Raw genomic sequence first — 18,912 nt, forward strand, 5'->3', positions numbered from 1 at the left:
GAAGGTGACAGTCCACTGTTTCTGAGCATCAGATCTCCATGTGGTGGTTTTAAGTGTTGTGATATGTAATACTTCCTCTTGTGAGGTGCTTGATCAGATTGATTGGCTGACCTCTCTCTGACCTCAGTATCCCTTAGAGAGCACTCGGCCTCTGCACCTCTTCAGCAATGCAGAAACATCACAATCATGATTCAGCAAATGCCAGCAGATTGTCACCTTCTCGGTTTGTGAATGAAATCACTCCAGCTCCAGCTGAATGTCGCAGCTCATGATGCACATCAATCTGCTCACTTGTCTTCCTGAAGTGTGGAGCATCTCATGTTATGCTATTAAAGGGTTAGTTCACCCAAGAATGAAAATTCGTCCATCTTCTACTCACCCTCGAAGCATCTTAGGTGTACGTATGTGACTTTCTTTTTTATTGCGCGTACTTAATTTCACATCTTCTGAACTGTTGACAACAAACACCTGCTTACCCCCACTGAAAGGCTTGGAAGAGCAAAGACCATTTTAATATAAGTCTGATTGGATTATTCTGAAAGAAGAAAGTCACATAAAACTAGAATGCTTCGAGGGTTAGTAGAAGATGGATAAATTTCCATTCTCAGGTGAACTAACTCTTTAAATGCAGGGTGTTACTGTGGGCGGCAGGCAGAGGATGTAAACCGGCTCCCGCTGTGTTATCGACTCTTTGCTGTGTGCATTGCAGGCGGCCTCTGAGTCACGATCCTGTTTAATCAGATGTGACAGTATAGTAAGCACTCTAATCGGCTCCTGATGATTAATACCTGAGCTCTTGACACTTGGCATGGGGCTTTTATTCTCTGTTGAATTGCAGAGGTCTGCTTATGTCACTTTGCTTACAGTCTTGTTTAGATCTGTCTGCGATCTTTTAATCTGTCTGTGACATGCACAATCTACTTATCTTCAAAAATCTCAACAGTTAACAAAATTTATGTTTGCAATGATTTGATAATTTTTGTATCTAGTGGCTTATATTAGTATTAGCATTTAATGTATGTAACTGTAATTAATGTTTACTTAATGTAAAACTGTTTGTATGTAATTAATGCAAGATGCTATGCAAATAATAATAACAAATATATTTGTAGTATTAATATATTTTATCATTTATATTTACAATTTATGTAATTTGAATACAGTCTAAAAATGAAATTCATATTAATAATAAATAGTAGTAGTGTTTATTTTGTGTAATGTATATACGAAAGGTTCTATATAAATCAAAATAAAATAATAATAATTGTATTTTATTGTCTGCGGAAATTAGCTAAATTTATAATTGATAAGACATTGATGACTGCTTTTTATAAGGCATATGTTGAATCAATTTGAACTTTTTCATTGATTTGTTGGTTTGCCTCTTTAAAGGTCAAACTAAAGAAGTGTCTATCAAAGGTTGTAAATAACTGCAGTAAAGAACTGGGTGTGAAATTGCCGGGGTTGTCAGATTTGTTTGACATTCAGGTGATAAAGAAAGCGCATCACATTATATCTGACTTATCTCACCCTCTTTATGATGAATTTCTGACCCTCCCCTCAGGATCCTTGTATAGGGTCCCTCTAGATAGGACAAACAGATTAACATTTTCGTTTGTTCCATATTCTATCATTTTGCTTAATTCAAATAGGAAGAGGTAGTTTTTCATCCTTTTTTAATGTGCTATTAATGTTGTGCATTTGTCTGTCTTGTATGTGGTGAAATCTATCATGCTGCAGATCAAATTGCCCCTAAGGGGGACAATAAAGTTTTTACAATTACAATTATAATGTTTTACAGCACCTATCATACATAAAATGCAGCTCAAAGTTGCAAAGTGCTTCACTATTGAAACTATTACACAATAATACTTCAATTTGTGTTTTTTCATAGTTTTGATGACTTCTCTATTATTCTAAAATGTGGAGCAATATAAAATACGTTTTTAAGTAGAAGTTTAAAAAAATGAATTTTAAAGACATTTATAAGCTCCTTAGAGCAAGACACTTTGATCGTGACAAGGACATAAACAGTCTGAAATGAACTACATTTTTTGTTTATTTGTTTGTGGAGAGTTCACACATTAATTTAAATGAGCACCTTTAAAACTCGGAGGTTCCCTTAAGCCGAGTTCAGACTGCACGATTCTCAAAGTTGTCGGGTCACTGTTCTTTTCACACTGCATGACTATCTTGGCCAGCATTCAGTCACTGCTGTGTTCACACTGCATGATGGATCGGCGACAGAAGGTTTCACACTGCATGACTTTACAATAGGAAGAATCGCCGACAACTCTGTCTGGCAGGCAAACTACGTTTCACAACCAAACAATGCGATATCACGCGTGCAAGACCAGAGTTTTCACAACCAAACAACGCGATATCACGCGTGCAAGACCAGAGTTTTCACAACCAAACAACGCAATATCACGCGTGCAAGACCAGAGTTTTCACAACCAAACAACGCGATATCACGCGTGCAAGACCAGAGTTTTCACAACCAAACAACGCGATATCACGCGTGCAAGACCAGAGTTTTCACAACCAAACAATGCGATATCACGCGTGCAAGACCAGAGTTTTCACAACCAAACAACGCGATATCACGCGTGCAAGACCAGAGTTTTCACAACCAAACAACGCGATATCACGCGTGCAAGACCAGAGTTTTCACAACCAAACAACGCGATATCACGCGTGCAAGACCAGAGTTTTCACAACCAAACAATGCGATATCACGCGTGCAAGACCAGAGTTTTCACAACCAAACAATGCGATATCACGCGTGCAAGACCAGAGTTTTCACAACCAAACAACGCGATATCACGCGTGCAAGACCAGAGTTTTCACAACCAAACAACGCGATATCACGCGTGCAAGACCAGAGTTTTCACAACCAAACAATGCGATATCACGCGTGCAAGACCAGAGTTTTCACAACCAAACAACGCGATATCACGCGTGCAAGACCAGAGTTTTCACAACCAAACAACGCGATATCACGCGTGCAAGACCGGAGTTTTCACGTGAGATAGCTCAGATTAAACGTCAAACAGACATGGGTGCTCCTGCTAAATTTAAACTAATTTATCTTCCATTTCATGGGTCCAAATAGACCGAGAAGAAAGCCTTTTTCTGAAATGAAGCCATGCTTGCTGAAATTGTGGTTTATAACTCCTCGCCGAACTCCCCGCTGCTCTGTATCTTGCTCTCTCATTGGCTGTCCGCCATCACCGATGTAGTTTTCAGTCAGATCACTTTTCAGACAGCATGATTTTGAATCGGCGACCGGTCCAGATATTTCGCATGCCAAATATCTCACGGGCATCAGCGACTCGTCAGCGATTCTCTCAGATCGCATCTTTGCTCATTCACACTGTGTGATTGTCACTCGCGTGAACGAGCACAGATTTGCCTGTGATTTCGGGCATTTCTCAGCGATTTCTCAAAACCTGTCGGCGAGCCAAAAACTGGGCTAAAATGGTACAGTCTGAACTCTTTAGATTCCTCTGAATCCAAAAAAGCTGCAGCGAACTTTCCCAGCTCGTTTATAGAAAGTGACAGTCCCCTATTTCAGAGGAACCAGATGTCTTATCTCCACCCAACAACACAAATGACCTAATAATGTCACTCTGTCATGGGCTGGGGTCCCAGTGTGGAACTATGGGAAGATGATGAATCAGTCCCAGATGCTGGTGGTGTCAATACTGTTTCCAATACTGTCAAAACTTCTACAGCTTTCTACAGCTGCTATCGTTAGAACTTCTTTTCATGTTCTTTATCAAACAAAAGACTGTTTCTGGGTTTGTTTGGGTATGGACAAATTGTTAATGGGAACCTAGATTATTTTCCTGTGGGTCATGATGATCTTGATCGCTCTCTCTGCCCAGTGAGGTGCATGTTTGTATTGGAAGAGCTATTATTGGTTTAGTTTACATCCTGTGGGCTGAGATTTACACAGAACCTGTCCTAGTTGACAAATGTACAGGGAATTGTGGAATTCTCTTCTCTTCCTTCACATTATGATATTTAAATAGGTGTGTTCAACTTGAAGCGGTGCAGATTAGACCGATTGCTGTATGACATCAATGTAACATGAGAGCGATTAGAGAGCAAATGGCTCCGTAAGCTTTTGAATCACTCTTGCGGTACTTTGATGTCATACAGCGATTGATCTGCGCACACACACACCAGTTTAAAGGTTAGCTCACCCAAAAATTTTAATTCTGTCATTAATTTCTCACCCTCATGTCATTCCAAAACTCATAAGACCTTTGTTCATCTTCATAACATAAATTGAGATATTTTTTATGAAATCCAAGAGCTCTCTGACCCTCCATAGACAGCAACACCACTACCATGTTCAACACCCAGAAAGGTAGTAAGGACACTGTTAAAATATCTGCTGTGATTGATGGAGTGTTCAGGCAATGTGTTCAGAAAACATTATTGTGTTATAGTTTTTATTTTGGAATTCCGTTGGTAATTCTAGTGGTACAGAAATTACACACTTCATCTTTAAATAAAATAGATTCCAATGCTATAATAACATGGATGGCTTGTTCTTGTTCTCTACAGAGCATGTGCAGAATGAAGAGATTTACGGACAGGCACTGGACAAGTTTGGCAGTAACTTCATCAGCCGAGATAACTCTGATCTGGGAACAGCCTTCATCAAGTTCTCTGGCCTTATCAAGGAACTGGCCGCTCTCCTCAAGAACCTGGTAAGGGATAGTGGAATTTTTATTTTGTTTTATTCCTATCTTATTTTCTTAGTCTTCATATTTTATTTTATTATATTTTATTATTATTCTTTTTACATTTTTATTATTTATTTTATTTATTGTAAAGTTTTCTGATCACAAGCTGTATGATTCTTCTCCTCAGCTCCAGAGTCTCAGCCACAATGTCATCTTCACCCTGGACTCTCTGCTCAAAGGAGATCTAAAGGGAGTGAAGGGGGTAAGATTTACATTGCTGTCTCTGGACTAAACTAATTGGAAAGGCCCCCTCTGATTTACTGCTCCATACCCGCCTTAAATGAATCCCTTTGAACCAAAAAACGCACTCTGTAAATCTGGTTGGAGTTAAATTACAGGGTTCGTCACGCCACTGTCCTCTATGCAACAGTGCTGAAGGAATGGCCACTTTTAGCGCTAGTAAACTGTGTGGGAGTGTTTAAGGCCCTTTGACTCAGTCGGTTTGAAATGTTTACTGGTTGACCTGGGTAAAGAGCTCAGGCGTCAGACTGACCACTCCTGTCAGCCGCTTGTTGATGTCTCAGGCTTGAAGGCAAACATGTAGTGATTGTGAAAATGACTTACACTAAGTGTAGGGCCGTCTCACACTGAGCGGTTTTGGAAAGGCTGTCTGATTGTTTTCACATTAGCATGACCCAGGCTAAGAGCCTCTGCAGCATCAGCTGAATTTCTGAGTGGAAGTGATGAGGCTTCACTTTTTGTGCTCAGTAGACCTAGGATACATACCTACCAGCCCCCATTCTTTTTCTCTCACTCTCTTATCTCGCTCATACTTTGTCTCTCTCTTTCTTTCCCCCTCTTACTCAGCGGAAACGAAAGCATTCTCTAAAGCCTTTATTGACAGAGGCAGAGGCAGTTGAAGGGCATAAGTGCCATCCCTGGAGGACATTATCAGCTCTCTCTAAAATCTTTCCTGCACTGGAACAGATGCCTTATAAACCATTAAAAGCACCTACTCCAGTGCTCCTTTATGTGTAACCAGGACTCACTCAGAGACTCTTAAATTCTATTAAGAAATCAAGACAAAACACCAAAACACAAGACAGCTTTTTTATTCTGTTGCATTAGAATTACTGGAGAGCACAGTATAGTGGATATACTGAATGATATGTGTGTGTGTGTGTGTGTGTGTGTGTATATATATATATATATATATATATATATATATATATATATATATATATATATATATATATACACACACACACATATGTATTGTTTAAAAATGTTTGATCTGTGTTCTTTTTACTATTACTGGAGTAGCATTAATATTATTTGATGAAAAGTAATTTTCATTTTAATCTGTCATTTTAAATGCTGATTATAATGTACATTCTAAAAAAGTTTATGTTTATTTTGAGATTTTCTACAGATATGGTTTATTAAATATATTACTTAAATTTCTTAATTATAATGTTATTATTGTTTTATATATTTATTCATTTATTTATATAATATTTATATATAATTTATATATTCTATCTATCTTTCTATCTATCTATCTATCTATCTATCTATCTATCTATCTATCTATCTATCTATCTATCTATCTATCTATCTATCTAATTATATATATAATTGTTTTTAAATCAAATTTTTGTGAGCATTCCTACTTCAGCTTTATTTGATGTGCAAAACAACATAATAAATGGGAACTCTTAAAAATAGGAACGAAAAACTACATAAAAGTGTAGCACAGCACCGAGGGAGACCTGTCACATCTTTTCACGCTCTGATTTATATTTATTCAGAAGCAAAAACTGCTGTGAGCTTTTGGATTTTGCTTCAGCAGTATGAATATATTCATGCTTTAAGCAAATTTATGCTCATGCCCTTTCAAAGAAGCCCGCAAGCTGATACACCTCAGGTAAAGTAACACACTCCAAAACATCAGCGTATGTTTCATGATCAATTATTATTTGAGCAGATGAACATTTGGGCAATAGCAAAGTGAATAACGTCATTAACTCCAGAGAATAGGTTCCTGAGAGTGGGAAAATCTGATAAAGCAATTGCATTAGCACAGTCCATATCAGTCACTACTGTACATCAGCGCAGTGAGTTTCAAAGTAGTGATCAAATCTCTTGATTTCTTTGCCGCTTTATATTGTATAATAATGTGTTCAGTTTAATAACTGTGAAAAACGGTCTATAACTCTGCACAGTAAACCTAATTGCTTCCTGCACTATTTATTTTATTTCCCCAACACAGGATCTCAAAAAGCCTTTCGACAAGGCCTGGAAAGACTATGAGACCAAGTTGTAAGTAGCATTATTGTGTGTTTATGTTCTTTTGTCATGTATATAAAATGTTGTTTAATGTCATTTGTTGATAAAAAGCTGTTTTATGGCTATGCTCAAACAAAAATATAATATCATCATAGTCATCTTCTGTTTCTTGCCTTCTTGTTGTAGCACAAAGATTGAGAAGGAGAAGAGGGAACATGCTAAGCAGCATGGCATGATCCGTACAGAGATCACCGGCGCGGAGATCGCAGAGGAGATGGAGAAGGAACGCAGGATCTTTCAACTGCAGATGTGTGAGGTGTGTGGGCTTCTGAAAATGGGAACTTTCTGTCTCTTTACTTCTTGTTTCACCAAGAGAAGTTAGCTTGATGGTAGTTTTGTTTCTTGCTCTCTTCTGCCGTGACGTCTTCTCTGACTTGAGGTATTGTGAAAGGCCAGGAGATTTTCTGATGCATTCGTGTTTCACTCAGCAGCTCTGGCGCAAGTTTTGAAGCGGCTGCTTGAGCCTTCATGGCTTGGCAGTGTCTTAGCTCATGAATATTAATTAGGCCATTCTGACGTTGCTAGGTAACATTGCTGAACCATCCATTCACATAACCTGATTAATATTCATGAGTCTAGCAACAGTGGGCTTTGTGTAGGTGCAGAATATGCTTGAGTATAGACATACCTCAATATCAGATCAGCTTTATGTTTAAACATAATTTTATTGTTTATTTAATAATAATTTTATTGTTTTAATGTTGTTTTTATACATATTGTATACACACACACAAACACATATAATATATATATATATATATAATCTAAGATGAATTTATCTGGTGATCAGGTCTGCAGTAGAGCATTGATCTTTGAGATCAAAACAAAAAATGATAACAACAATTTAATGCTTAATTATGAAGTGCGAAACATTTAATCATCAAATTAAACAAAAACAGTTCCAAGGCTCAATTAATAAATAAAAAGATTTTAATAGAATTTGATTTCATGATCTAAACAATATACAGATAAACTTATTATACAAATAACTGCAATACTAATAATACTAATACAAATACTACTACTACTAATAATAATATTAACTGCAAGCAGAGTGATACAAACGGTAAAACCATTGGAGTTCTGATGTCACTAGAATATTGCACTCCTCAGAGCCAATCAGAATCAAGAACTGATGTGTAAATTATAATAACAGCTGAGGCAGGCTAAAGTGGTACCCTCTGGTTTATATATCTGTTTTATACCAGATGTGGTAGGGTTAGGGATGGGCATTCGATTAAATTTTCTTAGTCGATCGTCGGGAGAATTAACGATCGACTATCGATTAATCATTAATATTTTTATAATATAATTAATTATTTAATTTTTATAGTTAAAAAATGCAATGAATACAAAAATAAAGTGTGTTTTTCCTTGGTGAGACCTTTATTACAAGATCAACTTGTGGCAGACAGTTAAACTACGTTCAGGCAAACCGAACATATATGCGCGTGCATGCAGTGCTCTAAAGCAGCGGAACCTGCAGCTGCTAGCAGGCGTTCTTAAACAGAGACAATAATAATGATAAAAGAATCATGTTAAACAATAACATAAAAAAAAACATTATAAAACTTAGATCGGACAGATTTTGTCAAAATGTAACTCAAAACTATCCAAGCCAGAAGAAAAGGCCAGATATTAGCCTCCCTAACAATTACGCTAACTTAACAAATTATGCAACTTAAAGCCTCATGAAAAATAACTAACTTTAGTAACTAGCATACAACTTCTGCACGAGTCTACGCATTTTTGTTGAGAAATACCATATAAGCATGTTGACATGATCTGGTGTCAGACGCGACCGCAACCTGGTGACCGTCAGTCCAGCCGCCGAAAACACCCACTCTGAGGGAACTGACGTTGCCGGGATGCACAGGATAGGTACATCATTTGAGTCGTGGCCGTGTTGTACTTAAACACCCCATCGCAATGTTTGCAGTTAACTAGTTCGCTTTTTAAATCAAAATGGTCCCACGCCACACTTCACCGTGACATCTTAATGATTATTCTTTTGAAATCCAAACGTAAGATCACAAATAACCGAGTAGGGTGTCAAATATTGCACCCTGGTGGTAAAATATTTAATTGCTGCCACACTACGTAACGCAACCTGCATTAGATTAAAAAAAGTGCTTTAGATTAATCGATAACAAATGAACATGATCGAAGAAATTCTTAACGATCAATTATCGATCGTCGATTAATCATGCCCATCCCTAGGTAGGGTGGGGCATTTAAACACAATTCCTATTGCTGAGCCACTTTAACCACTTCAAAGCATGCGTGTGTGTTTAGAAGTGTGCAGTGTTGGTGTATTTTCCTGTTAACACACCGGTGTCTCTGTGTGCTTTTATGTCCATGCTTCCCAACAGTACCTGATCAAAGTGAACGAGATTAAGACCAAGAAGGGAGTGGATCTTCTCCAGAATCTCATCAAGTATTATCATGCACAGTGCAAGTGAGTGTCCCAGAATCCCGTTTCCTCGTATTAGATGTGCACTGTTACTGTAATTCCTAAGAATTGTCTTCTAGATCAGTTAAGATGTCCGTATTAATGGTGTGAAGTGGAGATATAGTACCTTTTGTACACAGTTATAAAAAAAAAAATATATATATATATATATATATATATATATACACATATATATAAAATTAAGACTTTTATACGACAAGGAAAAAAGCTCAAAAGTGACAGTAAAGCCATTTATAAAGGTATTAAAGTCTTCTATTTTAAATAAATGCTGTTCTTTTGAACTTTCCATTCATCAAAGGTCAAAAGAACAGGAAAAAAAAAAATCCTCGATTTTCACAAAAAAGCAAAAAAACTAAAAACTTTGAATTTTAAAATGTATTCATATAGCTATAACAGTTATTTTAACATCTAGTAGTATTTCACTGTATTGATTTTTGATCAGATAAATGTAGCCTTGATGAGCTTATTTAAAAAATAAAATAAAAAAATAATTGTATTGACCCCAAACTTTTGAATATTATTTGATGTAGTGTTGAACAAATGCCGTACAGCCTTACGTTTGCTCTTCTTGTGTTTTCTCTCAGTTTTTTCCAGGACGGCTTGAAAACCGCTGACAAGTTGAAGCAGTATATAGAGAAATTAGCAGCTGATCTCTATAATGTTAGTTAACCTTTCATTTTATAATGATTTTTTTGCTGTTTTCTGTTGATGTGTTGTTAGTTCAGTTATTATACAGCTCTACTTGTGAGAACATTAGGATCATATTGAATATGTTGTCTTGAGACAAGCATTATTAATATGAGCCTCTGAGAGTAAAATATTGTCTCATATTCAGACAGAAAAAGTTTAGCTGTTCCTTCGAAACTTTTAATGTTCACTAGCAATGCCTCCTCAAGAGAACGTTACTGTTATGAAACATCTTAAAATGAGATGTTTGTTTTATTGCTTATTTCGCCCTATATTTTAACACATTACGTTTGTATTGTCAGATAAAACAGACCCAGGACGAAGAGAAAAAACAGCTCACAGCTCTAAGAGACCTCATTAAATCGTCTTTACAGCTGGACCAGAAAGAGGTAGGTACATCACCGGAGGATATACCCTCTGCCTTTAATCCAAAATGCTTTTTGTCTTTGATTTACTGATCACAGAGTAATTTAGCAGAATAGTACCAATTCCTTTCAGAAACATTGTGTAGAATTGGATTTACATGCTGTACTCCACATTAAAGGTATGAGTCCGGATGTGAATTTGCTTTTCATGTCCAGTATGTCCTGACATTTGCCGCCTCTGTGAGACATGTGAAGGAGGTTTTCAGTGTTTGTGTGCAAGTGTACATGTTGGTTCTCATGAGGACACGAGGGTCAGGCAGTGACAACACAAGCTCTTTTGTAGAGCCCAGCGTTTGATCTTTTATGTGTTTTGTTTGGAGTTGATGTCCATTTGAACCGGACGTCTCTGGTCTCAATTGAATAACAATGTTCTGCGTTGTATTATCCTCGAACGCTGCTGTGAATATTGTATAATGTAAGGTTCCCTCTGATTTCTATTCTATGCACACACTGCAATAATAACAATCTGACATCTGCATTTCTGATTCCTCTTTCCCTTTCACTGCTTTCCAACTGAAGTCTAGGAGAGTAAGTTTATAAAACTAACATCTAATGTTGCCAGACTGCTTTTTTCCCTTTTGATTTTATTCTTGATATAATGTGTGTTCAAAAGTCTGAAAGCGCTGCTAAAAAAGCTTTTCATTTTCCTTTAGTTTTGCATTTTTCATATTTCAATTTAATAATGTAGAATTAGATAATCATAATAATTTCCCCTTCGTTTGACATCAAAATTAAAAAAAAATATTTTCAGTTTTAATGAAAAAAAATCCCAGGCCTTTAATGTAGTTTCAGATTTTTGATCCTTCAAATTTTTTTTTTTCAAGAAATAAATGTCTCTACTATAATCATGTCATACTTTTTATTTATTGGATTATGGCTGTTTTTTTGTTTCTTGATGACGTGCAGGATTCTCAGAGCAAGCAGAGCGGTTACAGTATGCACCAGCTACAGGGCAATAAGGTGTTTGGCAGTGAGAAGAAGGGCTATCTGTTTAAGAAGAGTGATGGGTGAGCTCACAGTTTGATAGAAATATATTCTGATGTTGTTGTTTGTTTTTAAATATTCTGTGTAGTGCCACTTAATTGTCTCTTAATCGTGCCTGATGGAATTGGCTACACTGTAGTGAATCGATTCAACATTAGCACATTGCTTCTGAGCACTGCTTTCTCAGGCTTTAGAGTGTCAAGCCGTTCAAATAAATACAGTACAAACATCAGGCACCAAGACGCTTTTCCATAGATGCAACATTGGCACTCTCCTTAAATATGTTTTTAAAGAAACAGAGGCACAAAGGTTATGTTTAAATAGTTATTTAAATAAATGTATGTTCATTTGTTAGAAAGGATGTTATCTAACGTACAACTATTCTATATTATTTTTTCCCCCAGTCTGGTTAATATTAAATTAATATTTTTATTCAGCAAGGACACACTAAATTGAATAATGGTGACAGATAATGGTACAAAACACACTGCTTTCAACAGTTTTACATTAATGATGTTTTCAACATTGGTACAAATACGAGTTGTGTCTTGAGAATCAGCATATTAATGATTTCTGAAGGATCGTGTGCTGGTGGAGACTGGATGAGACTTTTTTTCCCAATTCTTAGAGATGCCAAGGAAGGATGTAATCATTTTTTTTTTCTCAGGATCCGCAAAGTATGGCAGAGGAGGAAGTGCTCAGTGAAAAACGGCATTCTCACCATCTCCCATGCCACAGTGAGTACTTGTCAAACTACAGGATATACTCGTGTTTGATGACTAGCTGATATTTGCATTAAAAGGATAATTGTCTCATTATAATACTACTTACCAATCGACAGAAGGCAATATTTTGAAGTTAGATTTTTTTTTAATTATAGCTGTAGCTTTCAAGCTGTTGTATATAAACAGTGATGCAACACAGCTGCCACAGTTTAATTATCTTAAGACTTTGTTTCCTCATTATAGCAGTGAAAACTCTCACTCGCTGTGTAAAGGTGAACGTGGGGGGCAGTGCTGCGCTGCTGCCCAGGCCAGTTACCATAGAAACATGCACCCAGTGCGGTCTGACTCATACACTAATGATATTAGCTCGAACGAGACCCAGCATGCTCTGGGCCCCAGGTGGTCTATGAGTTTCCTCGTGTAATCTGCTGTAAGGACGCTGTTGCTCAGCAGATGCCGTGTGGAGCGAATGCATTCTGTGGCAATGTGCTCATATTCCTGTCTGATAGCATTTTAATGTGAAGAACTTTTCTGCCTTCACGTCTGTGTGTTTCATCAGCATAAAAGTGCTCCTGCCGTGCTGGTATTTCTGTTCAGTCACCTTGGGTTTAACAAAATGAAGTCTTAATTTGTATGAATTATTCAAAAGCAAAACAATGAGTCATAATAGTTGTTACGTTAATATTGTACATGAATGTTTCCTGGATTTATTGAATGTTAATACAGTGGGTTAAACACATCATCTCATGTTTTTTTTCTTAAGTCTGTCATTTTTGAAGGAACAGCTGGTTGCAAATGGAGCATCCAATACAGGATGTATTGTAAATGTATATACGTAATTATTGAAATAAATTACAAAAAATAAATGCAATTAAATTATTTATAAAAAGAAATATTTTTTAATATAGCTGATATTCAAAAATTGTACATTCATAAAAAGCAATGGGATTTTTTTTTAACTCATTGTAACTAAGTAATGCTTCCAGGTCACCCCCCTGGTTTTGACAAAGCCTTATTTTTGTTAGCCAGAGAAATGCCTTCATATTAATTAATATTTACATATTTAGCCTTAACGGACAAGTGACAGGTCCATCGAGTCTCAAACATCAGGCTATCTTCACTGCTGAGTCCTGCTGAAGCTGTGTTGTGTCTATCTATCTGCGCAACCCTCTACATTGCGAATAAATCACTTACATATGCGACTAAATCTTAAGCGAATAAATCACTCTGGGCGACTAAATGATGTCTAATATTAGCCAATAGCTAATAAATTCTCAGATTTTACTCGCCAGTGTGTGAGTTGGAGGCTAAGTATATATTTTAGCTCGCCGAACACTGACTGAGCGCTTCAGAGTTTCACCCTCCATAAAGCGATCTGTGATATTTCTCAGCTCATCTGAATGAATGTGCAACGCACCTGTATTTGATGTACCATAAACTTTAGTCACATTTTCACACATGCAGAGAGAGAGAGAGAGCGAAAGAGAAAGAGAGAATTGACAATATGTAAACGATATTCTTTGTTGTATTTTCTTGTCAAAATAACGGTGTTCTTTCGGAATTCTTCAGCTTTTAAGAACTACTGGGTTTTGTGGTAGTGGGCGGAGCTAATGCACAAATGGCAATCCCATTGGCTGGTGCTCATCTATTATCATCCCTGTTTTGATTTCAGCAAATCAGTTCGATCGAACGCACAAAACGTGATTAATATTCATGAATCCATCAGCTCATTAATCCTTCGTAATCCTTAGTGCGTTTTATCTTATCATTTTTTTTTTGTTTGTTTGTTTTCCCCATTTTTGTTTTTACAGAAATACTGAATGACCAAAAAAAAGCACCAGCACCAGTCCAGTTAAAATGTTAAGTTAAAATGAGTACTATGCATTCAGACATGGTTATCAATTTTATTTCTAATTAATTAAGTTCTATTATTAAATAATAATTGATTATCATAAAGCTTGACTGACTGATGAGTGAACATTTACTTATATATTAAAAGAAACTGTGCCATTTTACAAACATTTATTTTCTATACACACACACACACACACACACACACACACACACACACACACACACACACACACATATATATATATATATATATATATATATATATATATATATATATATATATATATATATATCAGTCTGGCGAGTAAACAAAACAATGTACTAGCCAATGGCGATTCAATTGCCAAGGTGTGTGTAGAGGGCTGCTGCGGGTCATTTTCTCACTGTAATCACACTGTGTCCAGTCCAACAGGCAACCGGTGAGACTGAATCTGCTGACCTGCCAGGTTAAACCCAGCGGAGAGGATAAGAAGTGCTTTGACCTCATCTCTCGTGAGTGGCTACACATTACCCCCGCCTAACTTCAGAGTACTTTCATCTGTACCAAGTGCTAGCAAGGCCTCTGGAAGTCTAACTCCATTACTCGGCCAGAGAGCACTAAGTGCAGTGTTCAGGGCAGTTAACATAATGCACTTCTTTCCCCTAATAATGTGTCTGCTTCTTTCCCCTGCAGATAATCGAACATATCATTTCCAGGCAGAGGATGAACAGGAGTTTGTGATGTAAGTGTGAATGTGTGAGGTCGAGAGTTGATACATCTGTTATTTCTCTATTCTCGTGCTCACGAGTGAGAACAAAATGCGTGTGTATGAGTGCTTCTGCATGTTAATGAGATCAATGTGTGTTCGTGTGTATTTCATCCTTGGCTGGGCTATAAATATGTTAAAAAACAGTTCCGGGGGTTTTTTTGTTTCATTTTTTTGAAAGAAATGCAGATGTTTATTTCAGCAAGAATGCAATAAATATATCAATCAATACTTGAAATAATCAATCAACTTTCTATGTATCATAGTTTTCATTGTTTTCAATTGTGATGATAATAAGAAATGTTTCTTGAGCAGCAAGTAAGTGTATTAGAATGATTTGTGAAGGATTACATGACACTGAAAATTACGAGTGGTGCATTATATTTTTGATCAATTTAATTAATCCTTGCTTACGCTTAAAAAACAATTTACTGACCCCAAACTTTTAAACAGTACTATATATATATATATAGTACAGTGTCAACTAAGAATAAAGTTAAAGCCAGTAAATTCATTGTGAATATTTTGTGAATATTGATTTGATATGATTTTTATATAGTATATTTTGCTGTAAGTTATTAAGCTTGTATGTGTCTGTTGATATATTATATCTGTATGACACATTTATATTGCTATATAAATGAGTGTTTGTGTGTAAACATTATATTCAAACCTTAATTGGTTCGTGTGGTGTTTAACATAATTTATTGCGTGTGTGGTCCATCTGTATGTGTGTGCAAGTGATTAATGCATATACTGTATGTGAATGTGTGATGTGCAGATGGATCTCAGTGCTGACTAACAGTAAGGAGGAGGCTCTGAACATGGCGTTTCGTGGGGAGCAGAGTGCTGGAGATGACAGTATGGAAGACCTGACCAAAGCCATCATCGAGGACGTGCTGCGCATGCCTGGAAACGAAGTCTGCTGCGACTGTGGTGCACCAGGTAAGCTGAGTGTGTGTGAAAGTTTTGTAGAGGTTGGATCTGACACAAAGTCACTACTTTGTCAGTGCAGCAAGCAAGGCATCTGAATAGAGTTTTATAGCGTCATGCACCACCTGGTGGATGAGAAGTGAATGGCAGACTGCACAGTCCTCGAAAAATAGATTTAAAGACCTAATTCTCCCCTTTTTCATCTGCTCTAGAGCCTAAATGGTTATCCACTAACCTGGGCATCCTGACATGCATCGAGTGTTCAGGGATTCACAGGGAAATGGGAGTCCATATTTCACGCATCCAGTCCATGGAGCTCGACAAACTCGGCACCTCTGAACTCTTGGTAATCTGAACATAATCTGGTCATTTAAAATGTATTTTTTTAAAGTTGGGCCCAGTAAGCGTTGTTTGATTCTTTTAGCAATTATTTAGCAGGGATTTCACTGATCAGATTTGACAGTTACTATTATATAACTATTATAATCTGTATACAAATGCAGTTCTTTCTATTTATCCGAGAGTTATGAAAAGAAAAAAACATTTATCACAGTTTTCCCACCCATAAAATTAAGCAGCACAACTGTTTTCAACAGTGCTAATAATAAGAAATGTTTCTTGACCAAATCAGCATATTAGAATGATTTCTGAAGGATCATATGATATTGAAGACTGAAGTAATGATGCTGAAAATTCAGCTTTGCATCGCAGGAATAAATTACATTTTAAAATATATTAAAATATATATTTAAAACAGTCATTTTAAATTGCAATAATATTTCACAATATTACTATTTTTGCTGTTTCTTAGTAAGCATGAGAAAACAGTCATTTAAATAGTATTACCAATCTCAAATGTTTGAACATTAATTTATATGTATGTTAATAACAAATGATCAAGCTTTCTATAACAGCTTTTAGCCGAATGTATTTCTATATAGAAATATAGAAGTATAGTTATGCTGTGAACTGTTAACATGCTTGTTACTAATAGCTGACTGCAATTTCTCCAGCTGGCTAAGAATGTGGGTAACAGCAGTTTTAATGAAATATTAGAAGGGAACCTGCCGAGTCCTTCACCAAAGCCAACACCGTCAAGTGACATGTGAGTACCAGCCTACAAAGCAGACATGTAGACAGAACGACAGACTTTAGCTATGAGAATGACCCTTTGTTTAGTAGTTGCTGCACTGATTTATGTAAAGCAGTAAATGCTTTGAAATAAGGTTGTAAATCTTGTAGGACCGAGAGGAAGGAGTACATAAACGCGAAGTATGTGGAGCACAGGTTTGCTCGGAGGACAGCCACTACAGCCACAGCCAGACAGGGCGACTTATACGAGGCCGTGAGAACTCGAGACCTGATGGCTCTTATTCAGCTCTATGCAGATGGAGTGGAGCTAATGGATCCTTTTCCAGAAGCAGGACAGGTATTGATCTCTAACTAATAGTTTGTCATGGACCTGCTCATTTATATGCTGCTTATTGAGAGAAATACGGTATAGTCATTTATTCCTCAGAGTGTACATGAACTGACTTCAGGACAAATGACTAGTGTGGCTTTTTGCAAATGTGAGGATGAAGCGATGGTCGCCCAAGGGTTCAGCAGTATTTTTTTTTTTTGTTGGTAAAATGCTTTGTTCATTTTAGAGGATCTGAAATCTGCTTGTTCACACAGTCAAATGAAATAATAAGCTGTATAGCTATAAAGCATATTTGACTAAATTCAAGCGATTCTCAGTAATGCTGTCCTGAATCTGACTGAACTACTGTCAACAGGACCCGGGAGAGACAGCGCTGCACTTTGCTGTGCGGACATCAGACCAGTCCTCGCTGCACCTGGTGGACTTTCTCGTCCAAAACAGGTATCGGACAGAATATTCTGTCGTGCACATTAGTCCACTGACACACATTAGGAGAGCTGGTAAATATGGATCTGTTGTGTGTACAGTGGGACTCCAGACAGACAGACGGAGAGTGGAAACACTGCTCTCCATTACTGCTGCACATATGAGAAGGCAGAGTGTCTCAAACTGCTGCTCAGGGGAAAACCATCTTTTGACTTGGGTAAGTGGACTATATTTAGCATCAGAGATGTTTCAATAGAGACATCATCTGCAGTTATTTCAAAATAAATTTGATATTTATTACTTTGAGTTTGTGTGGTGATTGATTGGTGTTGATTATTTCAGCTTAGTGATAATGTGTAGAACAGTAGTATGAAAATGTAATGTAAGATTGTAAAAAAATGCAATTGAACAGTTTTCTATTTTAATGAAATGTATTCCTGTAATGGCAAAGATTACATGAATGCATCCTTTCTGAAGTATAATGTTTTTCTGTCTGACCCCAAAATTATATATAACGAGCAAGAGTTTATTGGATTTTTGTGGAGGATTAAAATGTCAGTTGTAAATATAGGCCTCGTCTGAACTCTTGGAGGCTCATCCCCTGACATGTTTCATTTCTCAAATTCTTGGTTATCACCACACCTAACCTGGAGGCTTTGATTTTTGCTTCTTGCACAATATAAACATATGTATGTTTTCCATTAATATATAACAGATAAAGATCTTAAAATAAAGTGAATGTTTATTCTTAATTTAATTGCAATAGATATAGCAAGGCTATACTTATGCGATTTCTGTTTTATTTCAGTGAATCAAAATGGGGAGACGGCTTTGGACATTGCCAGACGACTGAAAAATAGACAGTGTGAAGAGCTAGTGAGTGTGATCATTTTGTACACAGTGCATATTTTTCTGTGTTGCAGAAACTGTTAATTACACAAGAATTTTGCCGTACAGCCACCTGCAGTTTCACTATACAGTCGTGTAATTACTCAAAACATGGCCTTTTCTGGCATTATTGTCTGAGAGGAGAAGTGTATTACATGAATGGTTTGTGATTGGCTGTGCAGCTGGTGGAGGCAGCAGCCGGGAGGTTCAACCCTCACGTTCATGTGGAGTATGAGTGGAATCTGCGGCTGGAGGAGATCGACGAGAGTGATGATGACCTAGATGATAAGGTTTGTGCG

At 36.9% G+C, this 18,912-nt stretch overlaps 1 protein-coding gene across 5 annotated transcripts in view; it reads left to right on the forward strand.

The window, feature by feature from the left end:
• asap1a (ArfGAP with SH3 domain, ankyrin repeat and PH domain 1a) overlaps nucleotides 1-18,912 on the forward strand; it is a 51,688-nt gene that overhangs the window by 21,271 nt on the left and 11,505 nt on the right. For 3 of the 5 annotated variants that reach the window (XM_026206281.1, XM_026206277.1, XM_026206278.1), the window contains exons 5-24: nucleotides 4,579-4,724; nucleotides 4,888-4,962; nucleotides 6,973-7,022; nucleotides 7,176-7,305; nucleotides 9,422-9,507; nucleotides 10,107-10,182; nucleotides 10,512-10,598; nucleotides 11,154-11,162; nucleotides 11,541-11,641; nucleotides 12,286-12,355; nucleotides 14,602-14,689; nucleotides 14,871-14,919; nucleotides 15,725-15,888; nucleotides 16,089-16,222; nucleotides 16,890-16,981; nucleotides 17,119-17,305; nucleotides 17,655-17,740; nucleotides 17,827-17,942; nucleotides 18,534-18,601; nucleotides 18,796-18,903. In XM_026206281.1, the coding sequence (XP_026062066.1) occupies nucleotides 4,579-4,724; nucleotides 4,888-4,962; nucleotides 6,973-7,022; nucleotides 7,176-7,305; nucleotides 9,422-9,507; nucleotides 10,107-10,182; nucleotides 10,512-10,598; nucleotides 11,154-11,162; nucleotides 11,541-11,641; nucleotides 12,286-12,355; nucleotides 14,602-14,689; nucleotides 14,871-14,919; nucleotides 15,725-15,888; nucleotides 16,089-16,222; nucleotides 16,890-16,981; nucleotides 17,119-17,305; nucleotides 17,655-17,740; nucleotides 17,827-17,942; nucleotides 18,534-18,601; nucleotides 18,796-18,903 (1,922 nt within the window). The remainder of the gene's footprint in view (nucleotides 1-4,578; nucleotides 4,725-4,887; nucleotides 4,963-6,972; nucleotides 7,023-7,175; nucleotides 7,306-9,421; nucleotides 9,508-10,106; nucleotides 10,183-10,511; nucleotides 10,599-11,153; nucleotides 11,163-11,540; nucleotides 11,642-12,285; nucleotides 12,356-14,601; nucleotides 14,690-14,870; nucleotides 14,920-15,724; nucleotides 15,889-16,088; nucleotides 16,223-16,889; nucleotides 16,982-17,118; nucleotides 17,306-17,654; nucleotides 17,741-17,826; nucleotides 17,943-18,533; nucleotides 18,602-18,795; nucleotides 18,904-18,912) is intronic. The other 2 variants (XM_026206282.1, XM_026206279.1) reach the window with 1 other exon arrangement.

This window comes from Carassius auratus, chromosome 27 (assembly GCF_003368295.1).
Source record: "Carassius auratus strain Wakin chromosome 27, ASM336829v1, whole genome shotgun sequence".
Classification (NCBI taxonomy): Eukaryota; Metazoa; Chordata; class Actinopteri; order Cypriniformes; family Cyprinidae; genus Carassius; species Carassius auratus.